At 37.8% G+C, this 18,899-nt stretch overlaps 1 protein-coding gene and 1 long non-coding RNA gene across 2 annotated transcripts in view; both read right to left on the reverse strand.

Moving 5' to 3' along the window:
- The window catches only part of LOC136876886 (uncharacterized), a 41,890-nt gene extending 25,874 nt beyond the window's left edge, over positions 1–16,016 (reverse strand). The window contains exon 1 of the long non-coding RNA XR_010860682.1: positions 15,879–16,016. This is a non-coding gene — a long non-coding RNA (uncharacterized lncRNA). The remainder of the gene's footprint in view (positions 1–15,878) is intronic.
- An 81-nt stretch (positions 16,017–16,097) lies between these two features.
- Positions 16,098–18,899, reverse strand: part of LOC136877677 (hydrocephalus-inducing protein) — an 83,519-nt gene continuing 80,717 nt past the window's right edge. Inside the window, exon 5 of the mRNA XM_067151890.2 lies at positions 16,098–16,425. Coding sequence (XP_067007991.2) covers positions 16,098–16,425 — 328 coding nt within the window. The remainder of the gene's footprint in view (positions 16,426–18,899) is intronic.

The following is an 18,899-nucleotide window of genomic DNA, read 5'->3' on the forward strand; positions in this document are numbered from 1 at the left end:
ACCGTTGGTTGTTGTGCGCCAGCTTTGCCACAAGCAAGACGTGCATGCTGTGGCCTCCTGTTACAATGGCCAGGAAGCGGTCCATGTGTAACTTCAAACCACCCTAGCCTGATTATTTAGGGCTTCTTAATTATTAAATTATTTTTGCTGTGGGTGGTAAAAATTTGACTCTTTTAAAAGTATTATCTGACCCATTCTCTTCACCATTGGAGCATGCCAGATTAAATGGAAATAACACCACCACAGTTGTAAGGTGTGAAGTATTATGAAACAGCCTCAGTACCTTGGTAGGACCAACTTGTATAACACATAAATATCTTGGAAAGATTGTACCGCGTCACTTCGTCGAAGCCTGCCGCTGTACACATCAAATATGTTGGCTCGGCTGTGTAATATTAATTATGTTTTTTGGACTGAAGATACCATTTGCCTTCCGACCATGTTAAGGCATATGAACTGAAGATTTTTGTGGTTGAAATTATTTAATTCCGCAAGATTTAACCATGCCCAAACTATTATGTTACATATTCGGGTGAGTGAATAATTTCAATTAAAAGGACATACTTCTACATTACAACTTTTATTATAAATTGGGTCCACCTTATTCAATACATAAAAATTGTTCCGTAGATTGAATTACAACATATATTTTAATCAGTACTAGTTTATTCATTTAATACTTCTAGGTCACAAGAACCGTGTGGTTTCAAACGATCTGCTCTTTACACGAGCTGTGATAAATTTACTTGCTGTATTTGAGGTTATTAATTTAAAATTTCTCCCGGTGAAAAGAAAAGAAACTAGGTAACGGTTTTACAACGTGTGTAGTCTGTGTGTATAATTAGCCTCATAAAGGCGACTGAATATTTAAAATTATGTAACATTTGTAAGTGAACACTGAAGTGTGCATTGGGTTGAATTTTAATCCATTTTCTTTTATTTATTCAATTTCTTCACTTGCAATTATTATTATTATTATTATTATTATTATTATTATTATTATTATTATTATTAAATTTTCCTTCCTTTAAATTTCGATTGATGGCTACTGTTCCTGAAGCTGCCCTCCATTTTATTGCATTGTTGTGGTATGCTGCCATCTTTTGTTATCTTGATAATGGTTTTATTAGCGCGCATTGTCGCGGTGTGACTCAGTGGACCAAACAATCACCCGTTGTACATTATTGTTATTACGAGTCAATATGGACCAATTAAGGAACGATATGGTCAAGTTTACATAAAATCAGCTTCATGGACCGTATTGCACTTAAACAGATTCTTAACAACATTTTTTATTTTCCACCTTGTTGATACACTAAATTGCTTAAGGCAACTTATTGGTTAAAAGTGGTACATGTTTCTTATCTTATCAATGTCTTCAGCTACATAATACTGTTTAGATGAAACATTCATATATTGACAAATTATCAATGTTTTGGAGGAAGGACACATTTGACAGTGTGTGTTTCTCTTTTAAAAGTATTATCTGAACCATTCTCTTCGCCATTGGAGCATGCCGGATTAAATGGAAATAACACCACCAGAGTTGTAAGTTGTGAAGTATTATGAAACGGCCTCAGCACCTTTGTAAGTCCAACTTGTATAACACATAAATATCTTGGAAGGACACATTGATAATTTGTCAAATATGAATGTTTCATTTAAATAGTATTATGTGGCTGAAGATTGATAATATACAAAACATGTACCACTTTTAACCAATAAGTTGCCTAAAGCAATTTAGTGTATCAACAAGGTGGAAAATAAAAAATACTTATTTGTGAATATGGTCAAGTTTGTCGACTTTGGTGAACTATCCTGTTGGTGTGATGAACTGGATCACGGGATGAGTATTTATTTCTTTAATATTATTATCTTACCTTATGATTGTTTTCCTTTAAACTTTTATTTATTAATTTTTTGATGTGGGCTCTTTTCTTTTTTTAAATTTTAGCTTACCCTTATGTTACTTCATGAGATTATCGTTCTGTTTAGGGATGCAGATAGATGGTTTCATTTAAGATGCTTCTGCGTTCACTGAGGTATCTCAAACCATGTAATTATTTATGGTAGTTAGGCCTGTTGGATTTAACTGTTTTATAACAAATTGGTAAATTTTAAATGGGTAAACTGAGAGGGCACGCGTACCCAGGAAGGTGCACCTAAGGTATAAATTACATGAGTACTCATTATATTCTCTCTTTGAAAAGGACAAAGCTAACAAGTTCAATAGTAATTTTGTTATGAGGTTCAAATTTAAATGTCAACTCAAGTTAATTTCTTTTAGAAAATCTTATTGTACCTTATTATTTGGTTGAGGTTGTAGACATTCTAGCCTTGTGATCATACTTGGTGTGGTAGTTCTCTTGAAAATGAGCCTTGCCATTCATTTTTCTTTTAAAATTTAATTGATATCAATTTGTTTTACATATTTACGTTGGACCACCCACCCTACTTATTGTTTTTCTTAAACAGTATTAAATTTTGGTCCTTAAGTGTGACCATGAACCAAACAACCAGAAAGGACAAGATCAGAAATGAAGTGAATAGGAAAGTAGCTGGTATTGAGGTTCCTATTATCAGTGTCATAAAGAAACGCAGACTTCAGTGGTATGGGCATGTAATGAGAATGAACAGGGAAAGACCTGCCAGAAAACATTTCGACCTTAATCTCGTAGGAAGAAGACCACAGGGAAGACCAAGAAAACGTTGGATAGAGACTGTAAGATCAGATGTGGAGGAGAGAGGATACAAATGGGAGGATGTACTGGATCAGAAGATGTATGAAGACAGAAGGAGATGGCGAGCGCTTGTACACCACACCCGGGAAACTGGAGTTGGGAAATGATGATGATGATGATGATGATGATGATGATGATGATGATGATGATGATGAAGAAGTGTGACGGTGAGTGTTAATATAGTGAATTGCTCTATCCTTTAACTCCTTCCACCCTCTGTTATGGTCATTGACGTATTGGTTTTGCCCAGATTCCATCACTTCCCTATCCTGTGTTTTTTTATCAAGGCCTCCCCTCAGTAGTTGGTGTGATTTCACACTGGGAGGCGCCTCTTACCTCTTGGGTGGTTGTGCCAGCAATTGAAGATCTGGGTTGCGGTGTTGGGCCGCCTGTCAATTGATTGCCCTCTTCTTCGGTTGTTGGTATGCCACATGTTTATCACCATTACTATTTAATTGTGCACTAGAATTTATAATAAGTGAATTGTACAAGGTTAAGCCAAAGAACATAAAAATTAGAAGCTCCAAAAGAAATTTAAGTTTAAACTCTTTAGGATTTGCTGATGACCTTGCTCTATTGTTCAACTATATTCAGGAAACTCGACACCAAGTATTTAGGAGAAATCATAACTTATAATCTTAATGAGAAATCAGCTTGCATAACAGAATAAATAAATTAACAAAGCAAATTATATTACCAAGACTAATACAATAAAAGAAGCTTATCGATAGCAGCAAAATTAAGACATAAAACATTCACAAAGCCAGAAATAACTTATGCTGGTGAAACCATTTTTAAAACTACTAATACAGCTGAAACAGACAAAATACTTAAGACAGAAAGAAGAAGAATTAGAACATGCATAAATAAACAGTATTAGATTAATGGACAATGGAGAATAACATCAAATAAAACAGTTTATAAGGAAATTGAACCAGTAATGAACACGATTAAGAAAAAAATGTAATTCATTCTTTGGACAGCTTATCAGAACCCCTGACACCAGAATTAACAGATGAATAATTGAAAAATTGTGGAATAGCAAGACCAAGGTTAAACCGATCATGGAAATTAAGGAGGATATTAATGAACTACAGATAACAATAGATGATCTCAGAAACAAAGCAGAAAAAATTAAGATGCTTCAAGACACACACACACACATACCAGGCTACAGACCAAGATCAATAAAAGTTCTAATGGGGTATTTTCAACAGAAAATTCTCTCAGAATGAAAATATGTTGGACTGATAGGAAATCAAGAAATATTTTATATAATTGACTAGAGTGGTCCAATGTACACCATAAAATGTAAAATAAATAATTTATTATTATTATTATTATTATTATTATTATTATTATTATTATTATTATTATTATTATTATTATTATTATTATTATTATTATTATTATATACAATCATTTAGCCCCTTAAGGAGCACATGAAACCATTAAATAGCACTGGTACTCTTCATCTACTGGTTCTTCTTATCTTCCCAAAACTTCCTCATCATTTCCCTATGGGCCTGCCGTCTTTCTTGTGTCCATGAGTTTTTGAGTTTCAAGCCTTTCTCAGATGGATTCTTGGGTGCAAATTTATGGGTGTTGATCTTTTGTCTGTATGTATTCCTTGTGGTTGCAATTGGATCAACGTCAACTTCAGCGAGGTCCTTTTGTGGATCCACTAGCCAGCAAACTTTGGTTTGTCGGTTTCCATTGATAATAAGAAATATTTTATTAGTCAGTCATGAGTCATCCATTCATGCTAAATGTCCAAAAAATTTCATAAGTCGTTTGCGTGCTACTGAAGTGAATCGCTAAGTTAATGCATACAGTTCTTCTGAGCTTTTTCGCACCCATATACCGTCTTGAAACTAGGGCCCGAATATCTTCCTCAGTATCTGTTGTTCAATTTTCTCAATGTACTTGATGTTAATGGTGAGTGATGATGTCTCAGTTGCATAGAGTGACTCAGAAAGGACAACAGTGCGGTAGTGTCGGAGTTTGGCTTTTGTGAATATTGATTTCCTATTGTAGAAGTTCCAGGTGATTAGGTATGCTTTACATAGTTTTTCTGCACGCATTTTGTTGGCTGTTTTTTCATTGCCTGAATTACCAATAATTTCACCCAAGTACTGGAATTGTTTGACTTGTAAAATGTTGCCATATTTGGTCGCTAGTGATGTTAGGTGCATGAACTTGGAGTCCATGTATTGCGTTTTTTCATAGGAGATGTAGAGACCAGTTTTGATTGCAATCTCGTGAAGCTTTTTGATGATATAGATGTTGATTCCCATATGGAACATGAAATATTTGTCCTGAATAAGTAAATTTATAATACCAATTATACATTATTATTATTATTATTATTATTATTATTATTATTATTATTATTATTATTATTATTATTATTATTATTATTATTATTATACATTATAAATTTTCCAGCTAATTCATTCTTGGTTGCCTGCATTTAGCTGGGCTCATCAGTTGGTACTTAGCACACCTACCAAGACACAAGGCTAGTGCATACCATGGAGGCCACTGCATAGGCTGCTTGAAGCCACCACCATACAGTGGGTAATTTCTAGCATCCAGCCGGTCAAAAATAATATTTTCAACCCTTGTCTTTTTTGCGCATTTTCTGTGAGTCGTGTTTATAAGACTCTTGGGTACAGTAATTAAGTATTGAAAAGTCATGCTGTCTGATTATCTAATCTCACCGAAGGCCTAAAATGCCTCTCCTCCATTAGGGCATCATATTCTGGCGAGGTGAGAACGCAGTTAATTATTATGTGAGGGCTCAGTAAAGACATGAGAACTAAATATTTCTTTAGCTTGCAATGTGATTATATTAGATGAAGGTATGCATTTTTTTATAGTACTAGCTGTAGTACCCAGCATAGCCTGGATCGTTTTTGAATGTTTACCTAAGATTTGTACTACTATTTAGTTATGTGTGAAGTGATTTTTTTATAGAATTCCTTTATGAGATGTTGATTTTATGATATATAATGGGTAGTTTTACAGTTATTTACATGTGTTTGATTTCAAGCTTTAGATTATTTAATTTACGAGTAAAACTTTGTCCTTGTGGAAGCTCAAATTGACTGGGAAGTATTTGATCCTTTCAAAAAAATAATAAGTGATAACTATATGTATTTACCCATCGCACTATAGATATGATGTACACGATTTCAACTGTTCTTGAGACTGTTGCAAATGAACCTTGCGACCCCAAAATCGGTGGAAGTGATGGAATCTCGGTCATTTTAGACTTTACTTTTAAGTCCCTCTCACTGGAGGCTTGAACGTGGACTTAAACGGCATCCAGAGCGTCACAATTTGTCTCAGCGACTTATAAGCAATGAATTCGACATTCATCATCATCAGTGTTCTGCCATGTGGCAGGTCTTCACACGGCAGCTCTCCACGCAATCCTGTCTCTTGCCAGCCTCTTTGTTTCCTCATACTTGTATTCTATCCTGATACTGTCCAGCATCTGATATATTCTCCTTCCTCTTTGTCTTTTTCCATTTACCGTTCCTTCCATAGCATTAATAGCACTTATATTCCATTATATTTACTTGCCATTCACTCCCATTCGCCAACACCAACGGAGGTTGGGATGTTTCATCTACATAGTTTTTTTTTCAGATGGTAAGTCATATATGTGTACCAAGTTCTGTTGAGAGCTATTCGGGAACATATCCACATACACATCCATAATCTCAGTTATTTTTACATTCATTTTCATCCCTTGCCAAAATTCAGACTGATTGTGGATGAAGTATGACTTAACCATCCACAGTGTCATAACAGTAAGTCATGCGTATACCAATTTTGTATGAGGGCTGTGCTGGGAGAAACACACATACATTCATAATTTGGGTCATTTTGGACATTTTCTTTTCCACCCCTTTTCATCTCCATGCAGATGGGGGCTGAACATGGACTTCAGCGACATCCGGATTGTCACTATTCACCTCAGCGATGCCGAAAACTATGGACTGTACATTAATATTTATCGTTGTCTATTATATTTTTATATTTTACTGCTCTTTCTGTGTTACTTATAATTCACGCCTACCGCTAGGGTTGCTAGGGGTATCTTATCCCCATAGCATTTTTTACCAGGTGATTTGGCTGTGCGGTTAGGGGCACACAGCTGTGAGCTTGCAACTGGGAGATGGTGGGTTCGAGCCCCACTGTCGGCAGCCCTGAAGATGATTTTCCGTTGGTTTCCCATTTTCACACCAGGCAAATGCTGCGACTGTACCTTAATTAAGACCACGGCCAATTCCTTTCCACACCTAGGCCTTTCCTATACCATCGTCACCAAAAGACCTATCTGTGGCGGTGCAACATAAAGCAAGTTGTAACAAAAATCTTCCAGATAGTAAGTGACATGAGTACCAAGTATGGTTGAGAGGTATGCTATAACATACACACCTACGTCCTTAAACTCAGTCATACCAGGCGAATTGGCCATGCGGTTCGGGGCGCACAGTTGTGAGCTTCCATCCGGGAGATAGCGGGTTTGAACCCCACTGTCGGCAGCCCTGAAGATGGCTTTCCGTGGTTTCCCCATTTTCACACTAAGGAAATGCTGGGGCTGTACCTTAATTAAGGCCATGGCCATTTCCTTCCCATTCCTAGGCCTTTCCTATCCCATCATCGCCATAAGACCTACATGTGTCGGTGTGACAAAAAGCAAATAGCAAATTTTAAAAAACTCGGTCGCTTTGGACATTTTCTTTTCTTCACCCGCTCTCACCCTACCCTTCAACCACTGAACATTGTCTTAAATGGCATCCAGAGTGTCACAATTCATCTCAGTGTGCCCAAAAACTATGGATTCGACACAAATATATGTATATTTCACCCCCTCCCCTAGTGGCTCTAGGAGTGTCTTACTCCAAACAGTACTTTTTCCAGATAGTAAGTTATACCAGTTTTGGTTGATACCTATGTTGGAACGTACATACGTCCATTATCTCGGTTATTTAGGACAAATCTTTTTATAACCTTTCTGAACCCCTATGCCAAAAGGGATGAACTTGGACTGTAAAAAATTTCTGAGTGGCACTATTCATCACAGTGATCCAGAATGGGATTTGACACAAATTCCGATTTTTATATCTCTTCCCCCCCCGCATAAGGTGCTGGAGGTTTCTTATCCCCACGTGGTAGACTCCTGATAGTAAGTCATACGTGTACTAAGTTTGGTAGAAATCACTCCAGTAATCCTTAAAAGTATGGTTCGAGACTAATATTGGTAGTTTTAGTTATATTTATATTTCACCACATTCCCTGGGGTTTCTAGGGGTGTATTGCCCCAGCAGCATTTTTCACAGATAGTAAGTAATATTTGTACCAAATTTAGTTGACATCTATGCTGGAAAATGCACACATACATCCATAACTCGGTCATTTTGGCAATTTTATTTTTTCACCCTTTCTCATCCCTAAACCAAAGGTCGCTGAAATTGGACTTAAAAATCCGAAGTGTCACTCTTCATCTCAGTGACCTCTAAAACTTTGGATTTGACACACTTTTCAATTATTTTTGTATCTCCCTTACCACTCACACCCCACCACACAGAGAGATGAACTTGGACTCATAAAAAACCCAGAGTGTCACTATTCATCTCAGCGACCCTGCAAAGTATGGATTCGACACTATTTTTGATTATTTTTTTATTTCATTCCCTCCAACCCCACATCCCGAAGGGTGCTGAACTTGGACATTAAAAATCCAGAGTGTCACTATTCATCTCAGTGACCCTGAAAACTATGGATTCGATACTATTTTCAATTATTTTTGTATCTCATCCCCCCTTGCCCCCCCGGCACTAAGGGATAAAAAATCCGTGGTGTCACTGTTCATCTCAGTGACGCTGAAAACTTTGAATTCAACACTATTTTCGATTAGTTTTATATTTCACTCACCTCTACCACTAAGGGGGGCTGAACTTGGACTTATAAAAATTCTGGAGTGTCACTATTCATCTCAGTGACCCTGAGATCTGTGGATTTGACACTGTTTTTGATTACTTTTATATCTAACTCCCCCAAATAGAGCTTAACTTTGACTTTAAAAAATCTGGAGTGTTACTATTCATCTCAGGACCCTGAAAACTATGGATTCGACACTATTTTTGATTAATTTTGTATCTCATCCCTCCCGATACATACACACGTACAGTGACATTTATATATAGGGTAGATGGATTACTTAGATTCGCCTTTGCTCATTGGGAACTCCCAGTTGCTATTCGTTAGGAGTGGGTGATAACTCGTGTCATTCTACTGTTGATATTCTATATTTCTCCCAGTTTCTTAAATATTTTACACATTTAATACACAGCTACATTCTTCGAACTGGGCAGACAAATCAAAGTTGGTCCTATGACTTGAAAGTACATCTCGATCACGGCATGTTGGATTGCTATTTCCAAATGACAGTCATAAGAATGAATCTCTTATCAAGAAAGATATTTTATAAAACTTGGCAGCGTGTTCCCATCCTCCTCTATACAGCATTATCGGACTGCATGATATAGCGTGCGGCTTTGCAATTACATGAAATTACCTAAAATTGCTCATCATAAGAAAACTGCCCAACAGATTTTGTTCAAACCACTTCATAATCCCTCTCAGATGTAATAAGAACAAACTGTGAAAAATTCAGCAAAATCGGTCCAGTAGTTTTTGAGTCTATTAATCTCAAATATACCAACATCCAATTTTACATATATAGATTTTAATATTTCACCTCATTTCCGATCCCGCCAATATGTGTGTCTTGCCCTACAGTTTTCTTTCCCAAACAGTAAGTCATAATATGTTTACCATACTGATTGGGAACAAACTTTGACTTAAACAGCATTCAGAGTGTCACAGTTCATCTCAGCTACCCCAAAGACTATGAATTCGTCCTAATATCATCATTTTCGGATTTTTAAGTTTCACCCCCTTCCTTTAGGTGTGCTAGGGTTTCTTGCCCCTAAAGTAATTTTTCCTGATAGTAAGTTATATGAGTATCAAATTTGGTTGAGAGCTATGCTGGAACATACATACATTCATCCGTAAATCTGTAATTTGCAACATTTTCTCACCTTTTCACCCTTGTGCCATGGGGACAGAACTTGGACTTTTCATTTTTATATAATTATATAGAAAATAAAAGCAGAACTAAGTTTTAAGAAACACATCATAATCTTCATATACTGTTGGGTAGGCAACCCACTGATCAGACTTGTCTTGTGGTTTGCTTATCTTCCCCTATTTTCTTTTTCACCCCTTCTCACCCCCAGTGCTGAACTACTAATCAGATTTCATTCAAACCACTTCATAATCCCTCTCATATGTAATAAGAACAAACTGTGAAGATTTCAGCAAAATTGGTAGAGTAGTTTTTGAGTCTATTAACGTCAAATATACCAACATCCATTTTTATATATATATATTGTTGTCCGAAATATGCACTTAAAATTCAGGTACACGGTGTCCAAGCGCTATCTAATTATAAAAATGTGAGCTGACTTTCAAAATGGATTGCCTTTGATTTCCGCAATGAAAGTCTTTTGGATGAGTTATCTATACTTCAATGAATAGAAAACTGTGACTTTTTGCTGCAACCAGGCGCGACCATGAGAGTAATTAATTTTTTTCAGAAGCCATGTACTCTGTAACCCAGAGGTCAGTTTTTGAGTTGTTGAGGAACATCAGGGAATATAAGCGGAACAATGATATTGCGAATGTTGTAATTGAACATTTAGGCTTTGAGGATTGTTCCCAGGATATATCCAAGTCAATAAGGAAATCTGTCAGTAATGTGTGTGCTAAAATTCGATCACGCTGGACAAAATATAGTAGAAAAAGGGACAAATTGCTGAAGTACAATGAAAGTTGGTTTGAGCAGAGAATGAGCCTTGCAGAAGGACGTGCATCACAACAATGTCAGTATGAGCCTGCCATTAGCCTACTATAGCTCATTGCATGTTAAGAAAACAGTACTGCTCTTATGACAACAGGGTTCCATATCAAATGGCTCAGCTCAACGCCATCACAGAAAAACAGCGGCACATAAATTTGTGAAATTCAGTATGTAAGTTCAAGATAAAAGGCTGAAGAAACTAAGCTACAAATTACTTTTATGAACTGAAGGTGACGTGGGGTTTACAGGGGCCACTTTTAGTTTTTACAGAATCAGAGGTAAACTACGGCACATAAGAAACCTCAGCACTGAAATATAAGGCAAACTGCAAGAGAAAATGGACAAATAATTTTATGGACTTGAGGGGCGGGTGATGTATTAAATTGCACTTAATAAATTAATCCAGACAATAAAAGCTAGAAAACAGACGCAGTAAATAAATACTGCAGATGACTACGAAAGATCACAGTATTAATGTTAAAGAAATAAATCACACAGGTAGGCTTATCGCATAACTCTCATTCAACACAATACATTTACGCACTGATGTAAAGCCTAAAATACACACGCAATAACTAAATACTGTAGATGACTTCACTACAAAAGTTCAGGGAGGAAACGCGTCTATTGGTTGATATCCGAAGCACAGTGCTGGCAATACCAATGATGGAAACTGCTAGAAGATTCTTCAGAGAGGCTTCCACTTCTGTGGATATTACTGGAGTAGATATACATTTAATAAACCATCTACGTGCCATCGTAGAAACTCTTTCGTGTGGGTATGCCATTGATAAAGTGACATTTGGCGTGTACACAAAGGAAACTATAAATTGTACTTACAAAAATACAAATCGTACTACATGCCTGTAACTTTGCACAAACTCTTGGTCATGGCACTGTATTATACCTATTGGACACCTCTCCGAGGAATCCCAGGAGACCAGGAGTAAAAATAATAGGAAACCTTCCAGAAAGACACAAATACTGACCTTTTCCATAGGCTGCTTATACCATCGGACCCTTATATTACCAGCTTAGGGAAATCAAGGAGGAGGAAGTTGATTCCGCTTTCACGAGAAGTGCTCAACTTACTGTCTGAGCCTCCTGTATCTGGTTCTGCCAAAGGAGATAATGAAAGTGACGATATCGATTCTGATGTAACTGCATCTAATGAATAAATTGTTTGGCAAGTACATGTATTCCTGTATCTGTTTTTAAACATTCTAAACAGCATGTCCCACTATTAACATCTATTTAATTTCTTAAATCTATAACAAAAAATTATTAAAATCACAAAGATTACTAATTCTATTCCTAGCATAGTAATTTGTTCTTTGTAGTTGATTGACCACACACTTAATTATCTCCAACAATAGCAGTTACATACTACGTTTTATGTAAATCGGTCCATTAGATTCCGAGATATGATTTTTGGCCGGCTAGATTCCTGAAATTACGCACTGTGAGAGACTAAGTCTCACTTCCAAAAATTGATGCCTGCCCAGCCATCAGCTGATATAGATGATGATTCCCATAGGGAACATGAAATATTTGTCCTGAATGAGTAAATTTATAATACCAATATAATGTTCCATTATTGGACATTATAAATTTTCCAGCTAACTCATTCTTGGTTGCCTGCATTTCGCCGATGGTAGGTGTGCTAAGTACCAACTGATGAGCCAGCCCAACTTAGCACACGAGGGCGAAACGCAGGTAACCAAGAATGAGTTAGCTGGAAAATTTATAATGTCCAATAACGGACCATTATATTGGTATTATAAGCTTCTCGATGGTGTGCCTGGGTTCTTCAGGAGTCCAGGTAATTATTGCTAGATTGTCAGCAAAGGCAAGGCATTTAATGTTAATCCGTTTACTTTTCGTTCCCATGTTTATTCCGGGTACTTCTTTCTCCCATGTTTTAATGACCTTATCCAGTACTAGGTTGAACAGAAGTGGGGACAATCCATCACCTTGTCTAACACGCCTGTTTTTATTACAAAGGGTGCAGAGATTTCACCCATGAACTTCACCTTAGAGGTTGTATCTGTTAAGGTTTGTTGGATTAACGTGACTTTTTTGTTCTCAACACTGTATTCTCGAAGGACATTGAACAGGGTACAGTGGTATGTTGAGTCGTATGCTTTTTTTAAATCTACGAAAGTGACCACTGTACGGTTTGACTGGCGGTGTTGGAGTATCATTTTCAGGTTCCAGATCGTTCCACACATGATCGATGTGGACGGAAGCCCGCTTGGTATTCACTGAGCTTTTCTTCTGTCTGTTGTTCCAATTTGGTAAGCAGAGCACGTGGAAGAATTTTGTATGCTATTGGCAGAGGAGAAATACCTTGGTAGTTGTTTGGATCCATCTTGTCACCTTTCTTATGCACCACTTTCTCATATGTTCGCAATAATGACTTGTAATTGGTCGATCATTTGATCCCCCCTCCAATCTTCAGCATCTTGGCGATTACACCATCTTCTCCTGGTGCTTTATTGTTTTTGTGATGTAATATGATGCTCCTTATTTCCTCATGAGTTGGTGGAAGTGAATCTGGGTTTGGAGTGGGTATGTGGAATTGGAGTTTCTCAGTTAGTGGTTCGCAGTTGTGTAACTTTTTGAAGTGTTGTTTCAGGAATGTCATAATTAGCCTTTGTGTTGGTCTCGAGAGCTCCGTCAGTGCACCAAAAACAAAGAGTGGGTGGCTTGTAGCTGGTCAGCTCTTCGCAAAAGGTGTTTTAGAAATTTCTTGTGTTATTCTGCTTGAAGTCATTATCAATCTCCTCTAATCTTTTGTTATGGTATGCATGTTTAATTCATATGAGTCTTTTGGAGGTTTGCTTCTGAGTTTCTGAAAAGATCTGCCAATTCTCTAGTGTTTGATAACTGTACCAATTCTTCGAAATTAGCATATGTGTTTCCAGTGCTCTGTCATAATCCGAAGTTCACCATCTATGTTTCCGTTTACGGGGTGGTTGGCCAAGTTTCCTAGATGATTCATGGATATTCTCAAGAAGTGCACCCCATGTTTTTGCATTTGCCTGCAATGACTGTGAAAACTCATGTGCATGTTCTTGCAGATAACCTGGATCAATGCGTGGGATTGTAGGTTTTTGGTATTTCCTTTGATTGGGTCTGAAACGGATTTTAATTTGTGAGAGGTGGTGGTCTGACTCTACATAACCTTTGTGTACCCTGACGTTCATCATTTCTGGGGAAAACTTTCTGGTAATTGCTACATGGTCGATCTGGTATTCGCCTAGGTGACTGATTGGCGATTTCCACATGGTCATTTTTCATGGAGGTTTCTTAAAGTGTGTGGACATCAGCTGGAGGTTTGCCACTCCACATACGTTGATTAAATGGTGTACATTTGCGTTAGTCTTCTTGAGTGCTGAGAAACATCCAGTGATATGCCTATGTTCCCTTTCTCTGCCAATTTGCGCATTGAAATCCCCAAGGAGGATTTTTACATGATGCTGAGGGATCTTGGTAAGTGCCCGTTCGAATTGTGACCAAAATTTTTCAACCTTGTTTTTATCAGGTTAACTGTTGACTGGAGCATGGGCATTAGTTAGTGTATAGGCCTTATTGGTGCATTTAACTGTGAGCGAGGAGAGGCGTTCTGAAGTTGACGTGAAGTCTATCACAGAGTTCTGGATGCTGTTGTGTACTAGGAATCCATTCCCAACACATATAGGTTGCTATTTGGCTTCCCCTTGTAGAAGCGGTAACCACCGGAGTCAAAATGATCGGAGTCGTGAAATCGTGTTTCTTGTATTGCAAGTATCAGGATACTATCACTAATCTCTTGCAGACATTTATAAACCATTGCTTATGGCGCATCATAAACATCAGATGGCCTGAAATTATATCCAATGACGAGCTATGGAGAACAACAAACCAAGTTCCAGTCGCAGTGGAAATCAAGAGGAGGAAATGGAAATTGATAGATCATACTTTGAGGAAGTCAGCGGGATCTATAGAACGCACATGATTGGAAGGGAATCCGCAAGGGGCACGGAGGGGAGGTCGTCCTAGAAAGACCTGGAAGAGGACTGTAGAGGAGGAGGCTCTTGAAGCAGGGAAGACTTGGAAGGAAGTTAAAGCATTGGCAAGTCGACGACCACAATGGAGATGTTTCACGGATGCCCTATGTTCCAGTGGGAACGAGAGGAATTAAGTCAAGTAAGTAAGTATCAGGATCCGAAATCTGTCACAAGTTTCCGTGACTGTCTTGAGTTTCCCTATTTTGGTCAGTGTCTGTGCATTACATGTACCAATGAGTTTGGTTTCCTTAGGTCTGAGGAATTTTGGGAAGCTCCGACTCTTCCCAGCATGATGTCCTGGTGCCCCAGAATCCGAATGACCAGGTTTACATTTGCTGTTGTCAGCTTGGGCCTGAGGTAGTTGCTTTGTTGCTGTTGTTTCCATCATGCTACATTCATGGTTGATTTTAGCTGGGGGAGAGGTGGGGGCATGAGCCCGGGGCGAGTGAATCACTGATGTCTGATTAACTCTCTTCGTAAGGATTGTTAATCCGTAAGGGTAGCTGGTGTTCTGCTGTAGCTGCTGAAGTCTTCACTCTTACCCTGAGCCAGCTTTTCATGCAGTCTAATGTGAAGTGAGGAAAGGAAGGAAGGAAGGAAGGAAGGAAGGAAGGAAGGAAGGAAGGAAAGAAGAGTAAAGGGGGTCACAAGAAAATGTTATGTGGCCTAGAGCACAACCTGACTGTTACTCAAATTAAATGCCAAGTTTTGAGAAATTCTGTTTAGCTGTTTTTCTGTAATGGCATAACTGAGAGACAGACAAAACCTGAACTGAAGCTACTTTTGACTTTTGTACATCTAATCTGAGATAAAAATGAAGAATAATGCATAAGTTTGAAGTATACAAATAGGATAATCACTTTATTTACATAAATGTTTCAGGATATAATAATCAACTTCTGCAATACCTTTGGGCTGAATAGAGATTTCATATATAACATCACGATTACCATACTCAAGAAGTCCATCATGATCTTCCAGAACCATGCTTGCAGACCTCAAACAAATGTTTGACATGCCTCACTTGATTGCCTACATGTAACATCATACAATATCCATATATTGTTGTTAAGGTACTCTTTGTCTTTGGGTAACCTGCAGCTGTTGCAAGAAGATTGTACAATAAATTCAATCAATACTTACTCAAAAGAAACCTCGCTGCATGACTGTATTTCTCCAGATACAGGGCTCACCTTCAGGCTTTGTTGCCTGCCCTCAGTGTAAAATGAACTGGTTATAAATTGGAATTGAGCAGGTACATCATCACTATTGAGTAAATATGCAGTCTGTGTAGTAACAATTCCTGAAAGAAGTCAACCATTCATATTATTTTATCAAGACTTTCTAGTGACACCTAGGAAGTTATGAAAACAAAGGGTACCTGCCTTGAATAGTGGGATTCAGATCAATGTGAGCTCCAACAAACATCACAGCTGGCTCAGTAACAGTAGCTATAACCATAAAGGGGACCTCAATGTTGTGCTTTGGAATGCAGAAGTTCCAGAAGGACTCAAATGTCCCAATGTCCTCTGCCATAAAACTGAACTGTATCGTTGTCTGCTTCCCACTTTCCACTCGCCCTTCTGGAGTTATACATTGAAAGGGAGACACAGGTTTTGTTTTAATACCATCAATATTCTTCCATATGAAAGAATAATTTGACTGGGTGGGGTTAATCATGAAGAACTCCCTGGAATAGAAAGAAACCTTGCTCAGTATTGTTTTGATACTATATTAACACAAATCAGTATCCCTCTGGATTTCAACTGTAGATTCTGTGAGACCAACATTCAACTTTAAGTCAGGAGACAAATTTTTATTCTATTACTCTTCCCACACAATAGTGAGGTTGCAGGTGCAAACTCCACTGCAGATATAGACTTGGCATTGCTTTATGGCTGAATGCCCTTCATGACACCAACCCTAGTATGTGGAGGGCATGATGGTAATTACTGTTTTAAGAGGAAGTACAACTGGGCAGCCATTCTCTATTAACACTAATCAGTTAAAAAAGGGAAGAGGTTTGACCTTTCAAAAAAGAAATGAAGGTATTAGCAAAAGTAAGAGAAGGATAAGTAATGTTTTTAACCTCCGTCAACATGATAGTGTTTTTTTCTCTTAGCTATGTCGAACATTGTTATGTTTTCACACTAGTTTTAAGCCTATTTGTTTTTCTATAATGTAAATGTTGAATCTTAGGGTACCATATATTTTAAGGACACTAGGTTCAGGGCCCTGACCTACTTTAGGCCAAGATTTATTTCAGCTGATGATTCTTACGACAGTTAAGCGAAACATGTCTCAATATACAACACCAGTTGTAATGTTTATATCTTAAATATAAGGAAAGATAAGTATTGGAAAGGTGGTGTAAATATTATTCTTATTTTAATGTTTATAAGAGAGGGACAACAAAGGGCATGAAAATGAATGACACCCTAGGCCCTGCAGACAGGGTTTGAAGAGAATAAGAATAGACCATTGGAGGTCAGATAGGGAAGATGAAAGTGAGGAGACTGGCATAAGTAAGTGAAAGCAATGCCTGATTCAGCTAACGGAACTGTGGTTGCCAACCCATGCTCCAAAGTTTAGAGCTCCTGGTTCCCCCTTTAGCCACCTCTGTTGACAGGCAGGAGATACCATGGATGTATTCTACTGCCCCCACCCACGGGAGGCAAATCAGGAGACAAAATTAAAATGTAAAAAATGTTGAAAGAGATGATGAATTTACTAAATAATAAGTGTGTGTGTGTGTGTGTGTGTTCCAGGCACTTTGATACAAGTCCACTGGCTATGACGATTGGTGGTCTGCAGTCTTCATGTCTTTGCATGCAGCACCTTTGGTCAAGGATTTAGTTACTACTTGCCTGAGAGGCAAGTGTATGTCTGTCTGTGTCCAGAGTGATGACTAAATATAAATATGAGTGTGTGTGTGGTGTGTGTGTGCGCGCGCTTGCGTGTGTGCATATGTGTGCACACGCGCGTGTGTGTGTGTGTGCACGCATGTGCATGTGTGTGTGATGATGATGATGATGATAATAATAATAATAATGAGGTGATATCCAGTGTCAGTGTTTAGTCAACTCCTGTTGAACAACACCAAAGGCTTAACATCCCCCTTTGATGGGCGAATCAACATCAACAGAACCCTATTCCCTCACTCCATATGCATATAAATAAATAAATAAATTAAATAAATAAATAAATAAATAAATAAATAAATATATGAAGACTGCAAACTGCTCATCACTGTGGCCCAAATGGACTTATACCCAAACGTGACACATACAAAATTTCTACCTTAACCCAATGAGTGCTAAGCCTGCCTATAGATGGGCTGACACAACCGATCCAGCACTGCTATGCCCGTCTATAGATAGTGCACGGCAACTGTAATTTTTTTAGTTTCCCTGTTCACTCTCGAGTGTCGATTCAATCTCTGGCATGTTCTGCCATCTGTTTGGCATTATGTGGAACTAACTGATAGCTTTGGGAAGTAACTTACATTGCTTTTCGAAGATGTCTGTTGAGCTCATCTGTGATGTAAACAAGCATGGCGGAACAACAAGCTAATTGCTCTCACGGCGATGTTATTTCGGATCAAAGAATCTTTCAGTTATTAACCACAGCAGAAAGCAATGATGAAGATGATGATTTTAATGAATTGTTAAGCGATTTTGAAAGTGAGAGTGGTACAGAGAGTGATGAAAATACCATATTGTAATTAAGAAAGAAACAGAGACTCATTCTAAATGAAGGAAGAGAAACACAGTGAGTTCAAAAGCTATTTCATCACTATTTTCATGGCAGACAGATGACTTTTCACCACTAGACTTTCAAATTACTGTGACAGACTCTGGAAGCCAAGTAGTGTTTGATGACAACCCCAAAATCATTGATTTTTTAAAAAACTATACTGCCTGTGGAATTGGTGCAGCTGGTTGTTGATGAAACAAATCGGTATCACAAACAATTGGTGGAAAACATTGAGTTGTCACCACATTCCAGGTTTAGAAAGGATATTAAAATGTCAACTTATGTACTTGTAAGGATTTAAATATATATTAGTTGCCTACAAATTTTAGGAAATCATTTTATTTTGGTCTCTTTACTTTGTATAAAGATGATGTACGCCTGGGTAAAAAAAGTGTAATTTTGTTTACT

The sequence above is a fragment of the Anabrus simplex genome, chromosome 7 (genome assembly GCF_040414725.1).
Source record: "Anabrus simplex isolate iqAnaSimp1 chromosome 7, ASM4041472v1, whole genome shotgun sequence".
Classification (NCBI taxonomy): domain Eukaryota; kingdom Metazoa; phylum Arthropoda; class Insecta; order Orthoptera; family Tettigoniidae; genus Anabrus; species Anabrus simplex.